The sequence below is a fragment of the Giraffa tippelskirchi genome, chromosome 8 (assembly GCF_054371585.1).
Source record: "Giraffa tippelskirchi isolate mGirTip1 chromosome 8, T2T-mGirTip1v1.2.pri, whole genome shotgun sequence".
Classification (NCBI taxonomy): Eukaryota; Metazoa; Chordata; class Mammalia; order Artiodactyla; family Giraffidae; genus Giraffa; species Giraffa tippelskirchi.
Genome location: NC_137282.1, coordinates 101466280 through 101491307, shown reverse-complemented (window position 1 = coordinate 101491307; position 25028 = coordinate 101466280). Strand labels below are relative to the sequence as shown.

At 41.0% G+C, this 25028-nt stretch overlaps 1 protein-coding gene across 6 annotated transcripts in view; it reads right to left on the bottom strand.

The window, feature by feature from the left end:
• KIF2A (kinesin family member 2A) overlaps window positions 1-17498 on the bottom strand; it is a 67433-nt gene extending 49935 nt beyond the window's left edge. For all 6 annotated transcript variants that reach the window (XM_081519769.1, XM_081519767.1, XM_081519770.1 and 3 more), the window contains exon 1: window positions 17107-17498. In XM_081519769.1, the coding sequence (XP_081375895.1) occupies window positions 17107-17170 (64 nt within the window). In that variant the 5' untranslated portion in view covers window positions 17171-17498. The remainder of the gene's footprint in view (window positions 1-17106) is intronic.
• Window positions 17499-25028: the final 7530 nt, after the last annotated feature.

Genomic DNA, 25028 nt, shown 5'->3' with positions numbered 1-25028 from the left:
GTCACCATACTGCATATTATATCCTATGATTTACTTCTTTAATAACTGGAAGTTTGTACCTTTCGATCCCCTTCTCCCATTTTCCTAACCCTCAAACCCCTCCACCTCCCATTTCAAGCAACTATCAATCTATTTCAGACAGATGAGTTGAATTTTTTGTTTTGAGATTTCACATATAGGTGAGATAATATGGTATTTGTCTTTCTTACTTCACTTCACATAATGCCCTCAGTCTCTTTGCAGGATCCCCAGGTTGGGAAATATGTTTTGGGTCCTAGAACTTTTGCAATAATGCGAGAACTTCGCTGGTATAATTATTATCCAGTTTGTGGGTCGTCTGCTCGATGGCTTTATAGTGGAGCTAATGGCAACCTCCTCCAAGAGGACTTAACCACAGGCTGTGCCACCCAGGTCTGCTGCAGCCAGAGCCCTTGTCCCCGCAGCAGGTGACTGCTGACCCGTGCCTCCGAGACCCCCAAACACTCAAAGGTACGTCTGGTTCAGCATCCTGTGGAAGTCACTGCTCCTTTCCCCGGGTCCTGGTGTGCACAAGGTTTTCTTTGCATCCTCCAAGCGTCTCTGGTGGGTCTGAGATTTGACTTTAAACACAATTCCCATAGTCAATTTTATAACATTTTATTTACCCCAAAAGGATACCCTTTTATCCTCAAAACAGCACCCTTTTATCCTTAGCTATTACCTCCCCTTCCTCCAATAATCACTAATAATCATAAGCAATCACTAATCTTTTTGTCTCTATAGAGATTAAGTTAATTGATTGTGGTCTAAAATAATCAGACAATTTACTTAAGTGAGTTAACCAAGTACAAACTGATAGAAATAGGCAAATAATTCATTAGTATAATCTATTTAACTGTGTTCAGAGTTTGAAAAATCCGAAGCAATTATTTAGTAAGGCTGTTTATTAGGTTAAAAACAATAATGTCCATTTTTCAAAACTTTTAATTAAAAATCACTTTCTGCTCATAATCAGACACAATACATGAAAACTTGTTTTTTTATACTGGCTTTCACAACACAAGAACTTGAGTGTTTTTCATTATATGTCTAGATCTCATAAACACTTTAAAAATTAAACCTGTTACCTTCTATGGGCCATTTAACTTCAGAAAAAAACATTCTCTAGGCCCAGTATGAATTCCATGATCCAAGCTAGCAAACCACCTGTATGGACATGGGTATGAGGAAACAGGCACTTTTGCAAACAAGAAAGTAAAGTCACATACTCTTTATGAAAGCAAACTGGCAAGATCTATCAACTTTTAAAACGTACAATTTTCTGACCCAGCAGTCATCTTCCTAGGACTGTATTTTACAGATATAATCGTGCATGTAAAAAATGACGTAAGTGCAAGGTTATTCAGTATAGTACTAGCTGTACAATAGCTACAGAATGGGCATAACCTTTAGTGGTATATTAAATCACTAATAGCATAGCTATCAAAAAGAGTAAGTAAGTGAGTTAAGTCAGAGGAAGACAAATATCACATGCTATTGCTTATAGGAATCTAAAAAAATTGATACAAATGAACTTATTTACAAAAAAGAAACAGACTCAAGACTTAGAGAAGGAACTTATGGTTACCATGGAGGAAAGGGGGGACAGTGCAGAACAGGAGTGTGGGATTGACATGTACACACTACTATATTTAAAACAGATAGCCAACAAGGACCTACTGCATAGCACAGGGAACTCTGCTTACTTAATATTTCTGTAATAATATAAATGGAGAAAGAATCTGAAAAAGAATAATACACCTGAAACTAACAGAACTATACTCAAATTTTAAAAAAAAATTGTTATTTACATACTCAAAAGGTTCTCCAAGAGATTGTTGTTATTAAATGAAAATAAAATCACGAAGCAGGGCTTCCCTAGTGGTCCAATGGTTAAGGATCCACTCGCCAACGCAGGGGACAAAGGTCCAAACCCTGCTCCAGGAAGATTCTACCTCCCACGAGGCAACTAATAAGCCCATGTGCCATAATTACTGACCCAGTGCTCTGGAGTCCGTGAGAGCCACAACTATCAAATCCACTCGCCGCAACTACTGACACCCACTTCCCCTAGAGCCTGTGCTCTACAACAAGAGAAGCCACTGCAATGAGAAGCCTACGCACGACGACTTGCCCCAACCAGAGAAAAGCCCGTGCAGCAATGAAGGCCCAGCACAACCAAAATTAAGTAAGTAAGTTTTTTAAAAAAGCAGTGACATTCGGAACTTCACTAGCGGTCCAACGGATAAGACTCCAAACTCCCAATGCAGGGAATCGAGGTTTGATCCCTGCTTGGGGAACTAAGATCCTACATATTGCAACTAAGCCTGTGCGCTGTTCTGAGTCTCTGTACTGAGTCTAGAGAACCCCTCTCACCCCACCTAGAGCAACAAAGCGGCTGCGTGCTGCAATGAAGACCTAGCGCAGCCAAATAAACAGATAAGAAAAGCAATGATGCGTAGAGTTAAGTCATATTCTTGATACCTGGAGGGTGAACACAAATCAACTTTTACCAGAATGTCAAAATCTGAACAGACATAGTGACAGAACAGCACAGCTAGATATTTATTCCTTTAATTAGCAAACAGATCGTTTATAAAGTATATAGAGGTCCTGTGCTAGGCACTGTGGACATGACAAAACTGGAGTATGACCAGAGACAATAAAACATGTAACACCGTCCTGATTGTTCTGACAGAGCAAACAGACGGATTCAGAGAACATAAAGCAGGGGGCCCATCCTGGTCTAGGAATCAAAGAAGGACGAAATGTTTAACGGAGACAAAAAGGAGCAACAGCAGTCGGACAGGTCAGGTACAAATTCTGACTTGTGTTGTCTGGAGCGCCTCAGGCCAGGGGCAAGGAATGACAGTGGAGAGGAAGGCAGACGGTTCAGCATGTACAGCAACCGACGTTACAGACCTGGGCTTTATCCAAAGCATAATCGAGATAGAGGAAGTTATTAAAAAGTTTTAAGCAGGTTTACGAGTAACCAAACCATAGGTAGAGAGACCTTAGGGTTATGAATTTGTGGCAGATGAGACATAATGCTAGCTGACCAAAGTATAATAGAGGGTTGGGGGAAAAAATGTATGGACTGAAGAAGTACTTAAGCAGTTAAATTAAGAGAACCTGATGATAGGCTAGGAGGTTGAGAGAGAGCAAGGAGTCAAGAAAGATATCTAGGTTTCTGACTGGGGCAACAGGGTGAATGAAAGTGATGAGAGATACTGAAGAAATACATCTGGGGAATGGGTAATAGGTTCAATTTTGCACATGCTAAATTTGAGGTATTTATGAGCTATCCAAGTGGAAATAATCAGTAATTCACTAGACATACAAATAGTACAGGTCTTCAGCTAGTCTGAGGTGAAGAGGAGCATTAAGTTCACCCAGAGAGAAAACTGTGAAGTACTGCAGGTTTAGGACCAAGCCCTGAAGAACACCAACATTTAGAGACTGGAGAGTGAAAGATGCATCTTCATAGATTAAGAAGGAAAGGTATGAGGGGTTGGAAGAAAATAAGTTTTATTTACTTTTAATTTAGTTAAGAAATGGCTCTTAATTAAACCCAAAAGAGCAGGTAAGGTTTTTAGTTTTACACCAAGAATTTTTCAATTGTACTGTAGCTGATTTACAATATTGTGTTAGTTCCAGGTGTACAGCAAAGTGATTCAGTTATACATACATACATATTCTTTTTCAGATTCTTTTCCATTTTTAGGTTATTACAAGACACAGAAATTCCTGTGCTATACAGCAAATCCTTGTTGTTTATCTATTTTATATACAGTGGTGTGTACCTGTTAATCCCATACTCCCAATTTATCTCTCCCCTACCTTCCTCTTTGGTAACAAGTTTTTTCTATGTCTGTGAGTCTGTTTCTGTCCTGTAAATAAGTTCATTTGTATTATTTTTTAAAGTCCACATATAGTGATATAATATGTCTTTCTCTGTCTGACTTACTTTGCTTAGTATGATAATGTCTTTCTTTCTTTTTGGCCACACCTCATGGCTTGTGTGATCTCACTTCCCTGACCAGGGATTGAACCCGGACCTTTGTACTAAAAACGCCAAGTCCTAACCACTGGCTAGCCAGGAATTCCCCAGTATGGTAATTTCTAGGTTCATCCAAGTTGCTGCAACTGGCAATATTTCATTCTTTTTTTTATGGCTGAGTAATATTCTTTCTGTGGGTACAGGAGCATGCCCACACACACACATCTTTAACCATTCACCTGTTGATGGACACTTATCCACGTCTTGGCTATTATAAACAGTGCTATGAATACTGGGGTGCATCAATCTTTTTGAATTAGTTTTCATCTTTTCTGGATATATGCACAGGAATGAGACTGCTGCATCATACAGTAACTCTATTTTTAGTGTTTTTTTTTTAATGAAGTATGTGCTAAGTTGCTTCAGTTGTTTCCGACTCTTTGCGATCCCATGGACTGTAGCCCATCAGGCTCCTCTGTCCATGGAATTTTCCAGGCAAAAATACTGGAGTGTGTTGTCATGCCCTGCTCCACGGGATCTTCACAACCCAGGGATCAAACTTGTGTCTCTTGTGCCTGCCTGCAGTGGCAGGCAGATTCCTTAATATTAGCCCCACCTGGGAAGCCATGTGTGTTAATTTCCATTTTTTAAGGAACTTCCATACTGTTTTCCACAGTAGCTGTACCAATGTACATTCCCACCAATAGTGCAGGAGGGTTCCCTTTTCTCCACACTCTCCAGTATTTACTATTTGTAGACTTTTTGATGAGTATCGGTCTTAATAAAACTACATCCCAACTTCTAGAACCATGTTTTAGTCAACTCTCAACATCAGTTATAACCGATGGAAAACAATTCGTAAAAATGCAACACATATTATCCCCAAATAATTTCAAATAACAATTTCATAAAAATAAAGATCACTGAATCTTTGATAGGCCCCCAAATTAATCAAGTATACCAGTGGACTTAGCAAGTAGGTATGTTATATTCCCCTGACAGTATAGTTGCTCATCTAATAAGAAGCATTCTTCCATGTGCCAGCATATGTACTTGTCCAACTTCTGGAAGTCTGTGAGCGAGAGCCTAAACTTAGGCAATGCAGACAGTCAATTTTTTTTTTTTTTGGTCATGGAATGTGGGATCATGGCTCCCTGACCAGGGACAGAACCTACATCCTCTGCATTGAAAGGACAGCATCCTAACCACTGGACCACTGGGGAAGCCCCTAGAACTTCTTTTCCAGAAGAAATTATATAGCCAGAGTACTTTCATTGAGTACAATAGCTATTCAATATTCTGTTGTAACTAACAAAGCAGTCCTTTCTAGGGGGAAGTCCTTTATTTCCTCAAAGGAATCAGACGAAGGGACTCCATAAGTCATGCTGCAAATGCTAGCTGGATTAATAAAAACACCTGAAGGCAATCTCTACTACAGAAAGAAAAGTAAAAGCATTATTCAATTAATGATCTGACTTCCAATGCCTGAAACATTCATAGTACACAAAGAACTCTGAAGGAATTAAGAGTGTAGAGGAATTATAGGCAGATCATCTATGTTCTAATCTCATGTGTGTTAGTTGCTCAGTCATGTCCGACTCTTTGCAACCCCATGGGGGTGTTGCCTGCCAGGCTCCGTCCATGTGATTTTCCAGGCAAGAATACTGGAGCGGGTTGCCATTTCTGCTACTTTATGTACGACTTTGGACAAGTCAATTTCCTCACTGTAGAAAAATAAGCAAGTTTTGACCAATAGCAGTATTTCATTAGAGAGCTGTCTGTGCTTAAATTTTAAGACTTACCTCATTAATCAGGGCTTCAAATTTGTTCCAATTTCCTAAGAACCATTTAGGTAAATCACTATATCCATTTCTCTTTAGGCTGTCCATAGTAAACTTCAGGCTTAAAAATACCACGTTCCTCACCTTCCAAAATTTAATGCTGTTTTCACTCCCAACTAACTTTTCATAGGATGACACATAATTAGATTTCATATGCATATCTTAAGAGCATGAATTACCTAAAGTTTAACTAGAACAGGTAAACTCTTATTTAAATTAAACCTTGGCCAATTTCAAGGTTGAAGCTTCTAGTACACTACTTGGACATTTGTTATAGTATTTGAATTATAACTCAAAATGTCCGTGGGCCACAGTAAAGAGGTGGAGCTAAAGCTGGTAAGCATTATCTGAATCCTCTCATTGCACTACAGCTCACTTAAAAATTCTGTCAGCAAACCCCAAGTCTCTCATATTGGCCAACAGACTAAACATAACAAAAATGAAGAGCAAAAATTTACCTTAACTGCAACCCTATTGGGTTCTTATTCTTAAAATGTATAAATCCTTGTCATTAATGGGTCAGTTATTTCAAGAGTAGCTCTGACTTAACCCCTAAAGCTTGCATCCACCTCCCTCCTTTAAAAGTAGTTTTAACAGCAGTAGTTTTCAAAAATGGGCAGAAGGTACAGAAATCTTCCATATATCCCTTGCCCCCACATACCCACAGCCTCCCATAATGTCAACATCCCACACTGGGAACACTTGTTACATACAATCAATGAACCTATACTGGCACATCATTACTATTCAAAGTACATATTTTACACTAGAGTTCACTCTTGGTATTGTATCTTCTTTTGAGTTTTGACAAATTTACAACATGTAACCACCATTTCAGAATCATAAGGAATAATTTCACTGCCCTAAAAATCCACCAGGTTCTGTCTACTCATCCTTTGCTTTGCTGTTGTTCAGTTGCTGAGTTGTATCCAACTCTCTGCCACCCCATGTACTGCAGCACGCCAGGATTCCCTGCCCATCACTGTCTCCATTAAGTCAGTGATGCCATCCAACCATCTCATCCTGTTGCCCCCTCCTCCTCACACCCTCAATCTTTCCCAGCATTAGGGTCTTTTCCAATGAGTCAGCTCTTCACATCAGGGTCTTTTCCAATGAGTCAGCTCTTCACATCAGGTGGCCAAAGTACTGGAGCTTCAGCTTCACCATCAGTCCTTCCAATGAATATCCAGGGTTGATCTCCAGGATTGACTGGTTTGATCTCCTTGATGTCCAAGGGACTCTCAAGAGTCTTCTCCAACACCACAGTTCAAAAGCATCAATTCTTCGGCACTCATCCTTCTTTATGGTCCAACTCTGACATCCGTACGTGAGTACTGAAAAAACCCATTTTTAACTCTTAAACTGCAAATAGTAGCTAAGAGATTCTAAATGCTGAAATGACATTCAGAATCTTGAGGATTAAAAGGGAAGGCAAAAGTCAGGGCAGAAAAAAATAGGCCAAAAATAAGAGCAAAGGAAAAGTAAAGGAGAGCAGCTGCATTTTAAGAATCAAAACACTCCACCTCTTAAAGAGCCAAAGCCAGATCCTTTAAGTATGGTTTTTCCTTTCCATTCCCGTCTAGGAATTCTAAGAGTGTCTTGGCTAATACACTGTAACTGAGTCTTCTTAAGTAGGCAAAGAAGTTATAGCTTAAGTAAATTCCTGATCTCCATATAAACATTTACTGGAAGTGACTCATACCTTAAGACTCACTCGCTTTTAAGATACTAGTAGCAAAACTATGAACACTCTTGAGCTGGATGCTCTTTGATGGCACACTGTACACTGGCTCTACAGTTCTCTATGCTGTATTCATGAATAGGATTAGCTTGATTAAACAGACTGAAGAGATTTTATAACCCACACTCAGACTTTTCAAATGCTAAGTCTATTCTTTTCAACACATCTGCCCTTTATTCAGCACAAGTGATAATGATATATGCATATAGCATCAATTCTTTTTACAGTATTCTGTATCTCATCTATTTATTAATCGTTGCTTACGCTCCTCGACTGATGCAATCTTATCCTTGCTAGTTTTCATTTTCAGTACTTCTCTCCCTCTAATCTACCACTAATCACTAGCTAACTCCTATTACTGCTCATGGGAGATTAAGTCCTATGGTAGTTTCCAAGTGTCCTAGAAATTAATTCCAAGATGCATTACCTTACCTTTGTTGCCGAGCCTTAAAAAGATGCCCCAGATTACTCCTCCTTTCTTCCTTTCCTCATCTATCACCTTCTCGTTGTTGTTCAGCAGTTCAGTTGCTAAGTCACATCTGACTCTTTGTGACCCCATGGAACGTAGCTTGCCGGGCTCCTCTGTCCATGGTGATTTCCAGGCAAGTATACTGGAGTGGGCTGCCATTTCCTTCTCCAGGGGATCTTCTCAGACCAGGGATCGAACCCAAGTCTCCTGCACTGGCAGGCAGATTTTTTTACCACTGAGCCACCAGGGAAGCCCTGCTGTGCCAGGTTTAAATGTCCTTTACCTGACAGTCCTCCATTTCCAGCTCACATGTGGTGCCATGTGCCTGGAATCCCTCATTCCCCCCAAGACAATCTACTGGTCATCTTCCATCATTTAAACTTCACTTGCCATGAGGTCTTGTCAGATCACGGTTAGAAAATGTGACTTTTTCTAACATAATGGATCATAACTCTGCGTGCACACTAGAATCATCAGCGTGTATGAAGTTGTTTCACCAGTGGAGTTGTCTTAAGTACTGAGGCCCTGGCTTCATATCAGACCAATTAAAACAGAATCTCTGGGCAAAGTACCCAGACACTGGTGGTGATAGGTGGGGAGTTGTTTATATTTGGTTGTTTTTTCCAAAGCCCTACATGTGGTTTTAAGAAGCAATCAGGGCGGTGAACCACTACATTAACTCTCCCCAGGCTAGAAACAGAACTCCCATAACATTTATGTTTCCTAAACACATGTACATCCCTAAAATACACTTCCTACACAGCCTTGACCAACACACACAATGTGGATATCTAAAATAGTCCCTCATTAGGCTTAAACACTTTACAGTAGTTTATACACTCGAATATAGAGTTTCACTTTTGTAAAATGGGGAAGATACTGTCTAGATTATAGGGCTGTCACAAAAGTCAAATAAGATACTGGATATTATACATTTAGCAAAACAACTGAATTATAAAAGGCACAAACGTTAAACTCCTTCAGGTATCAAGAGTAACACGTGGATTCACTTTTTAAGAAACAAAACTTAAGTGGCAGTATGGAAGACACAGCTATCTGGATGAGGCTGAGTAGACAGCTCCTGGCCAAGAGCTCTAATCAAACGGTTCATTCATAGTATAAACACTCGACAAATATTTACCATAACAATGTTCCACCTTGATGCAAACTTTCCTTTAAAAAAATCCTATTTAGGTGAAATCTGGTTAAAACTAATGCCAAACAAACAAACAAACAAAACCTGGAGAAAAAGTCTTTGAAAGTAAGTAAAACACAGCCCAGGGACATGCTTGATTCGTACAGTCCCTTGGCCACACTGTGTGAGAAGGCTGTTCTCAAATCACACAGAAGCACCGGCAGCTGGCTCTATCTGCTTCCTTGGGCCCTGTGTTTACAAGCATCCCAACACAGGTATCCAGAGAGGAATCTGCTGCCAGGGACTGGTCTGCCAGAAATTTAAAATGAAATAAACCTTACTCCTTTAGGTATCAAAACAAAGATTAAAAGGTATAAAGTAAAAATTTCAAATGATTATTACAGAATGGAAAATAGGCTAGGAATGACAAACAATGCCAATTTCAACTGTCTGACAAGGGCTACCAGGCCTCGTGGTGTTGTATTTTAAGAAGAATTCTGAGACAATATATCAGTTCATCAAGGAAGCATGCCATGAGAGATAATGGATACTGTCATGGGCAGAGGACCTGAAAGGGGCAGTATATATGACATATATTTTCCGTCCAGAAGACTCATAACTTAGAGAGTGTAATCTAAGAATCTATATCGAAAAAGGTAAGTGGTAATGATGTACACACAGAATAGCATAGTTCTATCAGCACTAATCATATTATGTAAAAATCATTTATTTGTTTCTGAGGGCAGGAACTTCAACACCTATCAGAATGCCTTATATGTAACTATTAATAAAAGCATATTTCAGGCTTCCCTGATGGGTCAGTGGTAAAGAAACTGCCTGCCAATGATCCCTGATTCAGGAAGATCCCACACGTCACAGAACATCGAAGCTGGTGTGCCGCAACTATTGAGCCTGCCCTCTAGAGTCCCTGAGTTGCAACTACTGAGCCCTCCTGATGCAACTACTGAAGTCCGTGTGCGCTAGAGCCTGCGCTCCTCAACAAGTCACCGCAGCTAGAGGAGCTCCCATTTGCCACAACTAGAGAAAAGCCCGAGCAGCAAAGAGACCCAGCACAGCCAAAAATAAATAAATAAAGTATTTTTTAAGGTATATTTAATTAACTCTGTAACAAGGAAACAAAGAATCATGAGGTCACATTATTTTGTGATATAGCATAATCACTTAAGAGCTATACACAAAAGTACTCTCACACTCGAGTAAATGCCCATTTGAACAGCAAGCTGACTGCAGTAGGTATGGAGAAAAATAAGCAATACCCCAAATGGGAAAGGCCAGGACTAGATTTAGAAGCACAACTTTTAGAAGGGACACTCCTCCCCTCATTTTACTCTTGAGTGTGTGTGTGCTCAGTTGCTCAGTTGTGTCTGACTCTTTGCTGCCCCAAGGACTGTAGCCAGCCAGGCTCCTCTGTCCACGGAATTTTCCAGACAAGAATACTGGAGTGGGTTGCCATTTCCTACTCCACAGGATCTTCCCAACACAGGGATCAAACCTGCATCTCTTGCATCGCCTGCATTGGCAGGTGGATTCTTTACCACTAGTGCCATGTGGGAAGCCTTTATCCTTGGGAGATAGTAGCAAAAAAGTTAAATGAAAGGTTAACCAACAATGAAATGATATTCCATTTCAGTTTGTGTGAGCTTTCACTAGACATATCCCAGGATTGGTAACTTGTATTTAGTTCTCACACACATAGTATATGGTACAGCATCCACTATGTGTAATTAAGCACTTAAATGCTTAATATGGTGAGGTTCTAACATCTATTTTCACTTAGACACTATAATAACATCAGTACTATTTTAATTATAAGAGTTAGTATGTGACAGAAGGGCAACCCTCCTATATTTGCTCCACAACTGGACCACAAGAGTGAAAAACTAGTTTTACCCAGGATTTAAAAACTGTATCTATTCTCAAGCTCAAAACTACAATCTCAAAACAAACACCTTAAAAGATTACTTCAAGTTACAGGATAGAGGTGTTAAAAGCAAAGTGGGTGGTTAATTCTAAGAATTGAATTAAGCTTTGCAAAATATAAGTATAATATTAATGACAAGTATACTTGTGACTAGAAAGAATGGGTCTGAATGATCTCTCAAGGAATCTTGGTCTGGATTTTCCATACCTGTACCCTCTTCCTATCTGAAGGGACACAAGCTTAATTGGCTCTTTGCTATTTTCTCTAGATATTTAAAAAATTATTACACACAAAACAACAAATAGCCTTTCCCCACAGTTCCAAAATTTCTGTCACAAAATTCAAGTGACTAAGCAAAGAATATAGATTTCTTTCTGTGGTAGTTCTGGAAGCAACAAGTGACAGACTATTGAAAAGGGCTTTAAAGCCTTAGATTCATGAAACTTAACACTTATAATTAATACAATATGAAAAATCAATTTGATCTCACCAGTCAGGCAAATTTAAGCAACATTACTAATTGTAGCTTATCTAAAGCTAAAGAGGCTTTTATATCTCAAAAAAGAAAAAAAAGTCAAGCACACAAAGTGTTAAACTTCATACTATCATCAGCAAACATTTGCCAGCATCTAAAGAGAGCTGGGAGCAAAAGGACTCAGGTTTTGGTCCAAGTCATGCCTCTTTATTAACCATATGATCTTGGCAAGTTCTCCAACCTCAGATTCTTCACCTGCTGCTGCTAAGTCACTTGTCGTGTCCGACTCTGTGCGACCCCATAGACGGCAGCCCACCAGGCTCCGCCATCCCTGGGATTCTCCAGGCAAGAATACTGGAGTGGGGTGCCATTGCCTTCTCCGGATTCTTCACCTATGAAGCAACAAATCTGCTACCCAATTACCCTACTTACCTCATAGGGTTTCTAGGAGGATCTAAGTAGATAACCTATTTGAAAAACTATAAAGACCTAAAATATATAACCAACATCATGCCAATCACCATGTAAAAAGAAATCATTAATCCACAATTCTGCTTTATTGACTATGCCAAAGCCTTTGCCTGTGTGGATCACAAACTGTGGAAAATTCTGAAAGAGACGGGAATACCAGACCACCTGACCTGCCTCCTGAGAAATCTGTATGCAGGTCAAGAAGCAAGTTAGAACTGGACCTGGAACAACAGACTGGTTCCAAATCGGGAAAGGAGTACGTCAAGGCTGTATATTGTCACCCTGCTTATTTAACTTATATGCAGAGTACATCATGTGAAATGCCAGGCTGGATGAAGCACAAGCTGGAATCAAGATTGCTGGGAGAAATATCAATAAGCTCAGATATGCAGATGACACCACCCTCATGGCAGAAAGTGAAGAAGAACTAAAGAGCCTCCTGATGAAAGTGAAAGAGGAGAGTGAGAACGTTGGCTTAAAACTCAACATTCAGAAAACTAAGATCATGGCATCGGGTCCCATTACTTCATGGCAAATAGATGGGGAAACAATGGAAACAGTGACAGACTTTGTTTTGGGGGGCTCCAAAATCACTGCAGATGGTGACTACAGCCATGAAATTAAAAGATGCTTACTCCTTGAAAGGAAAGCTATGATCAATCTAGACAGCATATTAAAAAGCAGAGACATTAATTTGCCAACAAAGGTCCATATAGTCAAGCCTATGGTTTTTCCAGTATCATGTATGGATATGAGATTTGGACTATAAAGGAAAGCTGAGCACCAAAGAATTGATGCTTTTGAACTGTGGTGTTGGAGAAGACTCTTGAGAGCCCCTTGGACTGCAAGGAGATCCAACCAGTCCATCCTAAAGGAAATCAGTCCTGAATATTCATTAGAAGCACTGGTGCTGAAGCTGAAACTCCAATACTCTGGCTACCTGATGTGAAGAACTGACTTATCAGAAAAGACCCTGATGCTGGGCAAGATTGAAGGTGGGAGAAGGGTGTGACAGAGGATGAGATGGTTGGATGGCATCACCGATTGGATGGACATGAGTTTGAGTAAACCCCAGGAGTTGGTGATGGACAGGGAAGTCTGGCGTGCTGCAGTCCATGGCGTGGCAAAGAGTCAGACACAACTGAGTGACTGAACTGACCTGAACTGAATCCACAATTCCCTCCATTCCACCCACTCCATAATCAAAATCACATAATTGTACCAAAAAGAACTATACTGCTATGTGGTTCACTTTTATTAACTAAATTCACAGTCTATTCTCTAAAAGCCTGTCTAATGACATGGAAAAATGAATAAGCAGAAGAATAAATGTGGCAAAATAGGTAGAGAATTAGGTCACTAAAATCTTTTCTAAAGATGGCCTGCCCTAACTCCAAGATTCCTGATGGGTGCTTTGAAATCTTCTTTCCTCTGGATTTCAGATACTTAATTAAAGCACTCTTTTCACTGTTTAATTAAGAAACAGATGTATTTTTTCTCTCACAATTTTTGAGTTTTGTGACCTAGTAAACATTCCACAACACTTTTTACCGGATCATTTGAACTGGGCTCTGTAACACTGCTCTCCAGTGGCTTTCCCATGAGTGAGAAGGAATTTCCTACTTCTTAACTGGGCTAGAGAAAGCTGTATATGGTTCCCAAATAATAGACAATTCTTCCTTTCCTGTCACAGTTGTTGATAGTCTGGTTTCTATGCTACATAAGCCAGACTCTTGGCTTCCACTGTATGAATCTAGACAAGCCACTTACAGTGACTTGGGACTCAGTTTCCACATCTTTAAAAATGAGAACTTCGTTATCTCCAAGGATCTGTTTGGTTGAAATAGTGTATGATTCTCTTCAGATCACATTTATCAATTCTGTGACTAAGACACCTCGAAGAGTAATTCCACTGTGGCTGCAGCTTCCAAATATGAAGGCTACCTAACTACACAACAGTTAAGAGTGCAGTTGTTAGAGTCATTAGATTTCAAAAAGAAACTGAATCAGAAAGATAATAGAAAAAGACATGCAAGAAAATAAACATGAGTGTTCATTTCCAGAAACCAGTCCAGTTTCATACCAGGTTATTTCCTGTGGGTAGGAATAATCTTAGGAGTTCAAGCCTAACCTCTGTCATTTCTAATCTTAGAATACCAAAAAAGTCAGTAAGCCTTGCTAGATCACTCAATTTCAATCAAGGCTGGGAATCTTGAACTAAGAGGCCTGTATGAGGCATTGGGGTGGGGGAGCAGAGTAAGGAAGTGGCAGCACAGAATGAGCACAGATGGAAGGGTTTTCCTTCCAGGGAAGATTCTGTCGTAATGATTAATTAAAATAACGTTAGAAAACTAAGATCCAATAATGAATGATTCACTCAAAAACTATTGCAAGGAACTCATTGAGGAGAGATGAATTCTGGGAATTTAAAATCCTGTAAAGCCCAGGCTGTGGCTGAAGTGGGAGCGGGTAGTCTGCCATCCATCAATAGCATTCTCCATACCACCCCTTCTCTGGTGCAGTCTGAAAACATATTAAGAAAAATGTACCCGAACATTAATACTTAAGGAAATATGCTGTCTCATGAGTCTCCTAATGACTTAGAATTCAGTGACTGACTGGCCATCCAGTTTTAGTAATCAATGAAAACATATTGGCAATTAGTTTTGAGCAAGGTGTTGAAAGATACTAACAAGTCCACGTTAATTACCTGGAAATATTTTTTTTTTAATATATGAGTATCACGGATGGGAGAAGCATGCTCGGAAACAAGGACAAGGATCACCACTTAGCAAGCATGCAGAGAAACATCAAATCACCAGTGAAGAGCAGTCCAGAGCAGCCCTTCTTCACTCATGTGGTTTCCATTGTCTCAGGCATTACATTAGTGCTCATCCAACTACAAAGTTTATTTCTGTTAAAATGATCACTAGTGTTTTATCCAAAACAGACACACCATGGAAATGGCAGGAAACAAAACAGCTTCTTTAAAGTGAAAAAGGGAAGGTTTAGGTGAGTCTCCCAGACATCAATTTCTACTGTGAAACACCACTACCCAATGCAAATGATCATTCCCTTAAGTTCTCTACTTATCTGTTACCTTCAACCCTACTATGCACCTGAGGAGCATAAATACATACATGACTGTAAGTTAGGATGAGATACACTGTAATGATTTCCATTATTTCTCAAAGGCAAGCTGCTATGAAATGTGATTGTAGGTTACTAGCACTTATGTAAGAACACAAAGCTCTCAGATGTCTGAGTTTCTGGTATAGGCAGAAGATGAAGGCAGAAAGAGTACTAAATATAGTACTAAATAAAGAATATCCTAGAATCCCCCCAAAACCAAAATTGTCTCCAGTCTGACACATTTTAAAAAGATGTTAGCCCAGAAAACATAAAATCAACCAAACCTTTCAAGTATCATGATACTTTTTCTGATAAATTCTATAGTTAAACCTACAATCACAATTCAAGTCTTAGAATGTAAAGAACTCACACATTTTATCGCCTCTCCCCCAAATTTTAAATAATATATATAAACCTTACTTTTACTAGTATACAGTGAACCTGCATTTACCTAAAAATGAAATTACAGTAACAGTACAGCTTAAGGAAAGCAATTTGAAGAGAAAATAAGAAGAAACCCCAACCAAAGTAAAAGAGACATCTCCTTCCCGCTAGTGTTACGGGTAACTTCTAAAGCTCTACGTGGTATAATTTATCTTTTCACATACTGGATAATAACGCTTCCAGTTGTTGACACAAATTATGTCAGATATAAGGAAAGGGAAAAAAAATCATTAGCTGCACAGGGTCTTCCAATATATGTTATCACAGATAAACATGACAGTCAATCTAAGCTTCACATAAGTTGATCAAACCTGGTAGAAACCGAGAGGCTGTGGATGTGACAGCGACAGCTATCACTGACTAGGCTAAACGATAATAAGTCATAACCTAAAGGTACAGGATAAGATACACCTCACTCCTCTGGGTATTACACACTCTACTTCGTTCCATGTTTGGACTGAAACATAATTTTACACGCCTCCATGCGTTTTCTCCTTTATAATATAAATTATTTCCAAATCTGGCTGGCTAGGGGCGTAAAACATTTTCCTCAAGAGAAACCTACAGAAAGAGACACAAGCCTAGCGCTTTTTCTCTCTTTATAATTTTAATTAGGCATGTGCCTTCACCTCGTCTTACACTTTTCTCTCGGTTACCTCTCAGGAGGGTGTGAAAATATAAACATCCGGTCGTCCACCCCCACCCTGTCAGGAGTGCCTCGCACAGACAAGGATCAAGCTGCTCCTTCCCTTTGAGTCTCATCACCTTTGAGAAGCTTATCGAATACTTCTTCCCTTTGCTCCCCCACCCTTATTCATGGCTGAGCACCACAGGCTCCCCATCCTTCTTCCAAGAAAGGGACTGGCAAAAAAGAAAGAGGCATGCTCGAGAAATGAAAGACGAAGAAACGTGACAACCAAACAGTTTAAACCAATTGGGTTGGCCTTTCTCTCCCACCTTGGCCTCGGACCAGTAGTCGGTTCCCTAAATGCTGAAATCTCTGGTCTTCACGCTCTCCCCACCCCCCCATCCCCTCAGAGATGAGGCCGGAAAATGAAAAGGCCAGGGTGAGCCGCGAGGCTGGGTCAATCCTATCGGAGCCTGCTGTCCCCGAGCTGGGGTCCCCGGGGAGGATGGAGATCGCCGGGGAGGAGCGGGGGACCCCCGACCCGGGACCCTCCGGCGCACCCGCCCGAAGACCCCCGGAGGCCCCCGGGCCCTTCCTTGTCGGCCCCTCCCCGGCCCGGCACTGCAGCGGCACCCGGGGCGGACCCCAAGCTGGCCTCACTCGCACACACGCCACACACAAAAGCGCCGCGGCCGCCGCCTTCCCGCCCCCACAGCCCGGCGGAGCAATCAATGAGGCGGCCGGCGCCCGCGTCTCCGCCGCGCACAGCCGACAGCGGGGCCGGACGGCAGGGGCGGCGGCGAGACTCACCATCGCTCCGCTTGATCTCCACGTAAATCCCGATCTGGATCTTGCCGAAGTTGGCCGTTGCCATCACCTCATCTGGAGCAGCGGCGGCGGGCCGAGGGAGGGGGACCGGAGGGCGGAAAAGGCGGGGAGGGGGCGGGGTAGGTGTGGGAGGGGGAGCGGTTGCCCGCGGCCGCGCCGGCCCGGGCGACAGCGTGAACGCGAGCCGGGGCCGCAAGGAGCAGCGGCGGGCTGGCGGGCAGAGGCCCCGGGCCTGCAGGCCGGCGGGAGGACGCGCACGCCGGGGCGTCGGGGTGAAGCGAGGGCCGGGGCGGTGCGGCGGCGCGGGGGAGAGTGGGACGGCCCGCGCCGCCTGCCCAAGAGCCGACGCTGGGGAGGCGGGGCGCCGCGCGCCTGCGCAGAGCGTGCCTCCCGCGTCTTTTCCTGGTCGGCCCGCCTTGCCCCGCTGCCTGGAGGCGGCCCCGCCCAGCGCCGCGGCTGGGCGGGCGGCGGCCGAGGCTAGGCCGGCGGAGGGAGCGGAGCGCGCGCGGCACGGCCCCCAGGGAGCCTGCGTCTAGTTTGATTTCTGCGCGCGGCCTGGAAGAGGCGGGAATCCGCGCTTCCAAGAATTTGCACTGTTGCTGGAATGGATTAAGCGCTCTGCGGTTTCTGGGCTTTCCGGCTGGAGCGCGAGGCTGGGGGATGTGCATTTAGGGGTCGGCCATTGACAGCCTGGGTTCAGTGTCTCATCTGACTGTGTCACCTCCATTGCTTCTTAGAGGTGGCCCGTGCGAGGAGGCGTCCCAAGATTTCCCATCCAGTGGTAGAAGAAGAAACAGCTTTGAGGTGTCACCCACACTTAGTCGGAATGAAGATCCGCTTTTCATGGCCTTGACTTACAGCTCATCGCCATTCAAAAAGAAACTCGGCGTGGGCGGGGAGTGGGGGACTTGACTGCTGGATTTATGATGCATCCGATGCAGATGTCTTGGCTCTGCTGTAGAGATCAAGGCTGTTTGCCCTGGACCATAAAACCAGTAACTATGATTCAAGGACGGAGGGCCGAATAAAGTTGACTAAGAAATGTGCCTTTTCGGTAGTTGATGAGTCTGACCACACCAGCGTGTGGAGAGCAGGATTCTTCATCCTGGCAGAACAGGAAGGCCTTGTGGACAGGGACCGTGGAAGCTGTGTTTATAGCCCTGTGTACAAACCTCCAAACGTGTGACATTTGCTTCTAGTTTTAGGACTTGATATGGAGGAAACACACTTATCGTGCCCTGCTTTGTCTAGTCATTGTTATGATAATTTAAAACAGTAATGATAATTTAAAACATACAGTTTTAAAATTTAAAAATTGAAAACTGGGTATATGTGTGTTAAGTGTGTGTAGGAGTATATGCAAATGGATAGAGTTTTTATCCTAATATAATCAAGTCAAGTAGACCCTAAAAATTTTGTTGAGAAAGATTTGGACCCTGTAACTTAAATGTATTGAAGGCATACTTGTCAAAGAACAAAGTTTCTTCAGTTCAGTTCAGTTCAGTCGCTCAGTCATGTCCAACTCTGCAACCCCTTGAACCGCAGCATACAAGGCCTCCCTGTCCATTACCAACTCCGTGAGTCCATCCAAACCCATTGAGTCAGTGATGCCATCCAGCCGTCTCATCCTCTGTCGTCCCTTTCTCCTCCTGCCCTCAATCTTTCCCAGCATCAGGGTGTTTTCCAATGAGTCAGCTCTTCGCATCAGGTGGCAAAAGTATTGGAGTTTCAGCTTCAACATCAGTCCTTCCAATGAACACCCAGGACTGATCTCCTTTAGGATGGACTGGTTGGATCTCCTTGCAGTCCAAGGGACTCTCAAGAGTCTTCTCTAGCACCACAGTTCAAAAGCATCAATTCTTCGGCGCTCAGCTTTCTTTATAGTCCAAATCTCACATCCATACATGACCACTGGAAGAACCATAGCCTTGACTATACAGACCTTTGTTGGCAAAGTAATGTCTCTGCTTTTTAATATGCTGTCCAGGTTGGTTTCTTCCAAGGTGTAAGCATCTTTTAATTTCATGGCTGCAGTCACCAAAGTTTCTTAGATCCAGTCAAAAGTAAAAATAATGTCTGTGAGAAAAACACTAGATAGACAACTTTGAAAATAACCAGCTTTTACATATCAGAAATGACATTACTGTAAATCTCAATTTAGGACCTCTGTTTCAAAATAAGATTCGACCAAATCAGGATTCAGTTTTTATTTTTTTAATTATCTTTAGCGTTTTATCTGAACTCTTTGAGCTTCTGTCTAGTAGAACACCTCTGATGTCTCTATGACTGAGGTATAAAGTATCTATGTATTTGCTTGCAAATTCTTTAAAGAATACAAAGAAATCAAGCTATACACCTATTAAATTTAAAATTGCTTCATAAAATGTGTTTTATCATGGTTGCTGACACCTACTTTGCTCTCCGTAGGCTATATAATTAAGAAACCTAAACCTTTAATCCATAGTCAAAGGTATTTTGAAAATATATACATTATCCTGCTCTATAAAAAATGTATGAGATGTGCTACTTGTCAAACATAAAAACCTTTCCTTTATAGGTCATACCCAAAAGGCGTATGTTTTTCTGTGTACCCCACCCAGCATTTATATTTCCCAAGACTTGCATCTTGGGCTTTGTGCCAATGGCCTTCTGAAGAGCACCGGTAAATAAATGCAATGTGGCTACATTTCCATCAACATCCTATATCAAGAATTCTGACTCTGGCTCCATTGTTAGCAAACTATATAACCCTGACTAGAACAGTGACTGGCACTCAGACATTTGTTCAATGAATTAACTTGTTAAACTGCTCCAAATCTCAGTTACTTTCTTGAACAGCCTGGAAAAATAACTTCTATTCTCTCAACTGCAGAAAATTTTCATGAGGATCAAATGAAATAATAAAATGTGATAGTATTTTGTATTTATAAGTATAATCAAGTTAAAAAAAGAGAGTAAACCACCCTATAAAACAGCCTAATACTTTACTGTAATCTTCAAATCATTAGTTCAAATTTTATATCCAGTGATATAAAATTAAACACACTTTGCAATTTGGCTCTGACCCTCGACACCTCATATCTGAGAGGATAGCAAGAGCTTAACAGACCTGTCTGTATTCTTTTACCCACTTGAGTCTTTCCTACCTTAATTTACAGAATAATTTTGCTCAAGGATAATTTTCATCAAGTCATATCCTATTAATAGTGGCTGTTGTTGTCCTACCCTATCCTGAATTGATAAACCATTTCAAAAAAATCATAGTTTCTATAATAAAGCCAAGCCAATCTCCTTATAAAGCCTAGATTAAAATTTGTTTCTCTGCTTTGGAGTCATTAGTACATAAACGTTAAGAGATTTTTCCAAGAAAGAAGCTATGAAGTCAGTGAGCAAGATTTGAAACAGAGGCCAGCACTCACCAGAACCAGTTACCTGCTCCTCTGGTAAAGAGCAGAGAAAGGACTTGGCTTCAGTTCTAGCTCAAATTATGTGTACTTGTCTACATCTTCTTATTTGAAATTTTCCATTCAACGTTTGCATCTGTTCTCAGTTACTTCCACAAAGTTTGCGAATCTAGGATCGAATGGAAGGATAATGGACAGGGTTGATAGAAACTTTCTTTGACTTTATTGTCTACTTTCTGTCCTAGGCTGTTTGGGAGACTCTTTCGTTGTCAATGATTCCCATTCCCATTAAATTTACTCAAATTTTAATTCTAATTAAACTGGTATAATTTTACTGTAATATATTTTAGTCCTTAAACGAATACATTAAAAACACTTGGGAGATATGAATCCCAATTGTACCCACTCTATAATATCTGCTTTTTTCTTCTCTGTTGGATTTCTCTTCCTGTCTGCAAACATTTTCAGACTCCTTTGTCTTGGAACAAAATTTTCTTGATCCTTCTCTTCCTATTCAAATTCCATTCTATTTTTTTCTGTCCCTCCCCTGCCAAATTCTCAAATGACTGCTTTAAATACTCACTACCTTGATTCCCATCACTCATTCATTTCCTAACCCCTAAACCTGGATTCCGGAGAAGGCAATGGCACCCCACTCCAGTACTCTTGCCTGGAAAATCCCATGGACGGAGGAGCCTGGTAGGCTGCAGTCCATGGGGTTGCAGAGAGTCGGATACGACTGAGCGACTTCACTTTCACTTTTCCCTTTCATGCACTGGAGAAGGAAATGGCAACCCACTCCAGTATTCTTGCCTGGAGAATCCCAGGGACGGCGGAGCCTGGTGGGCTGCTGTCTATGGGGTCGCACAGAGTCGGACACGACTGAAGTGACTTAGCATAGCATAGCATAGCAAACCTGGATTCAGTCCTCTACTGTATTATATTTTTTAAAGTCAACAATTACCTTGAAATTACCTCTTTCAGTATACACGACTGTCTTTATTTACCTTGACTTCACTGGAGAATGCCGGATCTGCTTTTTCCCAAACAATACCTTGCCCATTCCCACCTCAGTTTATGCTCATAGAGTAAATGATTTACTCTCCTCTTTTTTAGTCTGTGCTGCATGGCTTGTGGGATCTTATTTTCCCGACCATGGATTGAACCTGTGACCCCCGCAGTGGAAGCACAGAGTCCTAACCACTTGACCGCCAGGAAAGTCCTGTATTCTTCTCTGTTTCAAGCTTCTCCATGTGGCAAAGCACAGCTGTTGGCATGCGGGCTTTCTTTATGGTGTTTTGTCCACTCAATCTAATCTATAATGACTGCTCTGTCTGAGTGATTCTCCCCCAGCCATGATCATCAGACACACTTAAGAAATATTTTAATAAAAATACATAAGCACAAATTTTACTCCAGGCCTAACAGTTTAAAATTTCCAGGGGGGAGCTTAATGTGGTCTGTTTTTAAAAAGCTCATCAGGAAGATTCTGAAATGTATGTATAACTAGTTGAGAACTATTGATTATCCCTGAATTTCCATAATTTGGTATTTTCTATACACTGGCCACTTAGGGACTAGGTACTGAATGCTACTGCTGCTAAGTCGCTTCAGTCGTGTCTGACTCTGTGCGACCCCATAGACGGCAGCCCACAAGACTCCGCCGTCCTCGGGATTCTCCAGGCAAGAATACTGGAGTGGGTTGCCATTTCCTTCTCCAGTGCATGAAAGGGAAAAGTGAAAGTGAAATCGCTCAGTCGTGTCCGACTCTTAGCGACCCCATGGACTGTAGCCTACCAGGCTCCTCTGTCCATAGGATTTTCCAGGCAAGAGTACTGGAGTGGAGTGCCATTGCCTTCTCCAGATACTGAATAGACATTGGTTATTTATCTAGTCCATCTTCCTTGTTATAATTCTTTCACGTATACTTTTTGATAGTCTACTTACCAAGCTTATTTTGATAGTATACTTTCATCTATACCTTTTGATAGTGTCTTGGATTATATTAACAGTGAACTTTTGGTAGAGAGCCAATTTTAAGGCCTTTTAAGGTCCATATTGGACTTAGATCTGTATAGAAATATCAATAATGTCGTATCATATTCAATTATTGTCTGCATTGAAGTATTCCTAACCCATATACTTGTTCATGAAGTTTGCCTTTTCATTTACACTACTGATTCCTCTCAAATATAGGAAGTGTAGAGGTTTTCCCTTACACCAGATTTTCAGTAATTTGATGAGTATAACTCATAAAACAGAAGAAATGGTCTTTTCACCATTTGGAGTAATATATCCAAAGTGAAAATCATTTATATATCCTTACAATAGTTATTTTGTATATTCTTACGATAGTTATTGAAGCTGAAACTCCAATACTTTGGCCACCTAATGTGAAGAACTGACTCGTTTGAAAAGACCCTGACGATGGGAAAGATTGAAGGTGGGAGGAGAAGGGGACGACAGAGGATGAGATGGTTGGATGGCATCACTGACTCAATGGACATGAGTTTGAATGAACTCTGGGAGTTGGTGGTGGACAGGGAGGCCTGGTGTGCTGCAGTCGATGGGGTCGCAAAGAGTCGGACACGGCTGAGCGACTGAACTGAATTGAACTGAACTGACAATAGCTATTAATTCAAGAGCTTAGTAAACTCTTTTATAGAGTTGTTGTGGAGCATCAATGAAGTAAAATAGAGTGATTGATGTTGTGCTACACATACTCATTATTTTAAAAAACTATGACCAGTGTTAATTTGTTTAATATATTCAGTCTAAGTCAAATTTAACTAGAGAGAATAGGGTTCCCTGAAATATTTCTCATCATTAAAGGATAACATCTGATTTTTTGGTTGCTGTTATGATGTAATCATAAAAAACTTTACAGAAAGCAAAGTTTCCAATAAATGTTAAGACCCCAAACATACCTTATTTTCCTAATCTTTGTTAATATACATACTTACTTTTATGGCTGTTTGAATTCCTTCTTTAAATCAAACATACATGTTATGTACCATGATCAGAACCTAGCTAGGACAAAGTAAACACATAATAGTGGAAACAAAGACATTTTTTTCATTGTAAATTCAATCTCTTAAAATATTTGTTTTGCTTGACTCCACTTCTTATGACTATTTCAGTGTGTTTTTATAGTCCCTATACTTATAATTTTTTTTTTTCTTTTACTGCACTGAGTCTTTGTTGCTATGCACGGGCTTTCTCTAGTTGCGGAGAATGGGGCTAGTTGCATGGACTTATTGTGGTGACTTCTCTTGTTGAGGCATGCAGGCTTTAAGCGTGGTCTCAGTAGTTGTGCATGGGCTTACTTGCTCTGTGGCATGTGGAATCTTCTGGACTAGCGATTGAACCCCTGTCCTCTGCATTGGCAGGTGGATTCTCATCTACTGTGCCACAAGGGAAGTCCCATATATTTATAATTTTTAATAGCCATATCTATTCCATATATTTCTTCTTTTTTTTTTTGGCCACACCTTGGGGCATACGAGATCCTAGTTCTCAATCAGAGATCCAACCCATGACCCCTGCTGCAGAAAAGCAGAGTCCTAACCACTGGACTGCCAGGGAATTCCCTTGCTATTCCATGTATTTCTAAATCATTTTTTGCTTACACATTCACTGTATTGTTGGGTTATCTTAAATATAAAATTCAAATTAGGAACATCTTTGAAAAACTTTTTTTGTGGGAAAATTCCTCTAAATTAAAATATCACATCAAAGGATATGAAAGTTATCACTTAAATTGCAAAGGAGATAACATCACTTCCTTCTTAGAACCAATCACCAGCTTCCTAGAAGAAAATCTAAGTTCTTTACAAAACAACACATGATCTAGCTTTGGTGATCTCTTCACCCCACTCCTGCTCTCTACCCCACATCTCTCTATCACACACTCCTGCTCCTTCTGCTTTAGCCTCACTGAGTTATTTACTTTCCCTTAAATATTTCAAGCTCTTCCGCAGATCAAGATAGTACCTCTTGCTCAACTTTTCATATGACTGTTTCTGTTATCTTTCAAATCTGAGTAAAAAAAACCACCTGCTGATGAAAGTCTTCCCTTACCCTCGACCTTAACCCCACTTTACTCTCTATCACATCATTCTGTTACTTGAAATGACCTGCAATTATCTTGCTCCATTATTTACTTTTTGATTTATCTGTCTCCCCCACCCCGACTCTAAAGTAACCTCCCCAAGGGTAAAAACTTTGTCTAATGTTCTTTCTTACATATTTGTCACATGCAACAGTACCTGAAACACAGATGCTCAGCATATATTGAATAAATGAAAGAAAGTTTAACTCCATTTTATATTATCAAATTTATACTTGCTGATGTGATAGTCTTTTCTTGAATGAGCTAAACTGGTAATGTTATTTTCTTATTTACAAGACCTAGAAAATCCATGTTTAATGTTTTTGTCTTCTAAACCTCAAAAATCTCTAGTAGATACAGGTAATTACTAAGTCATGAATTCTCATAAA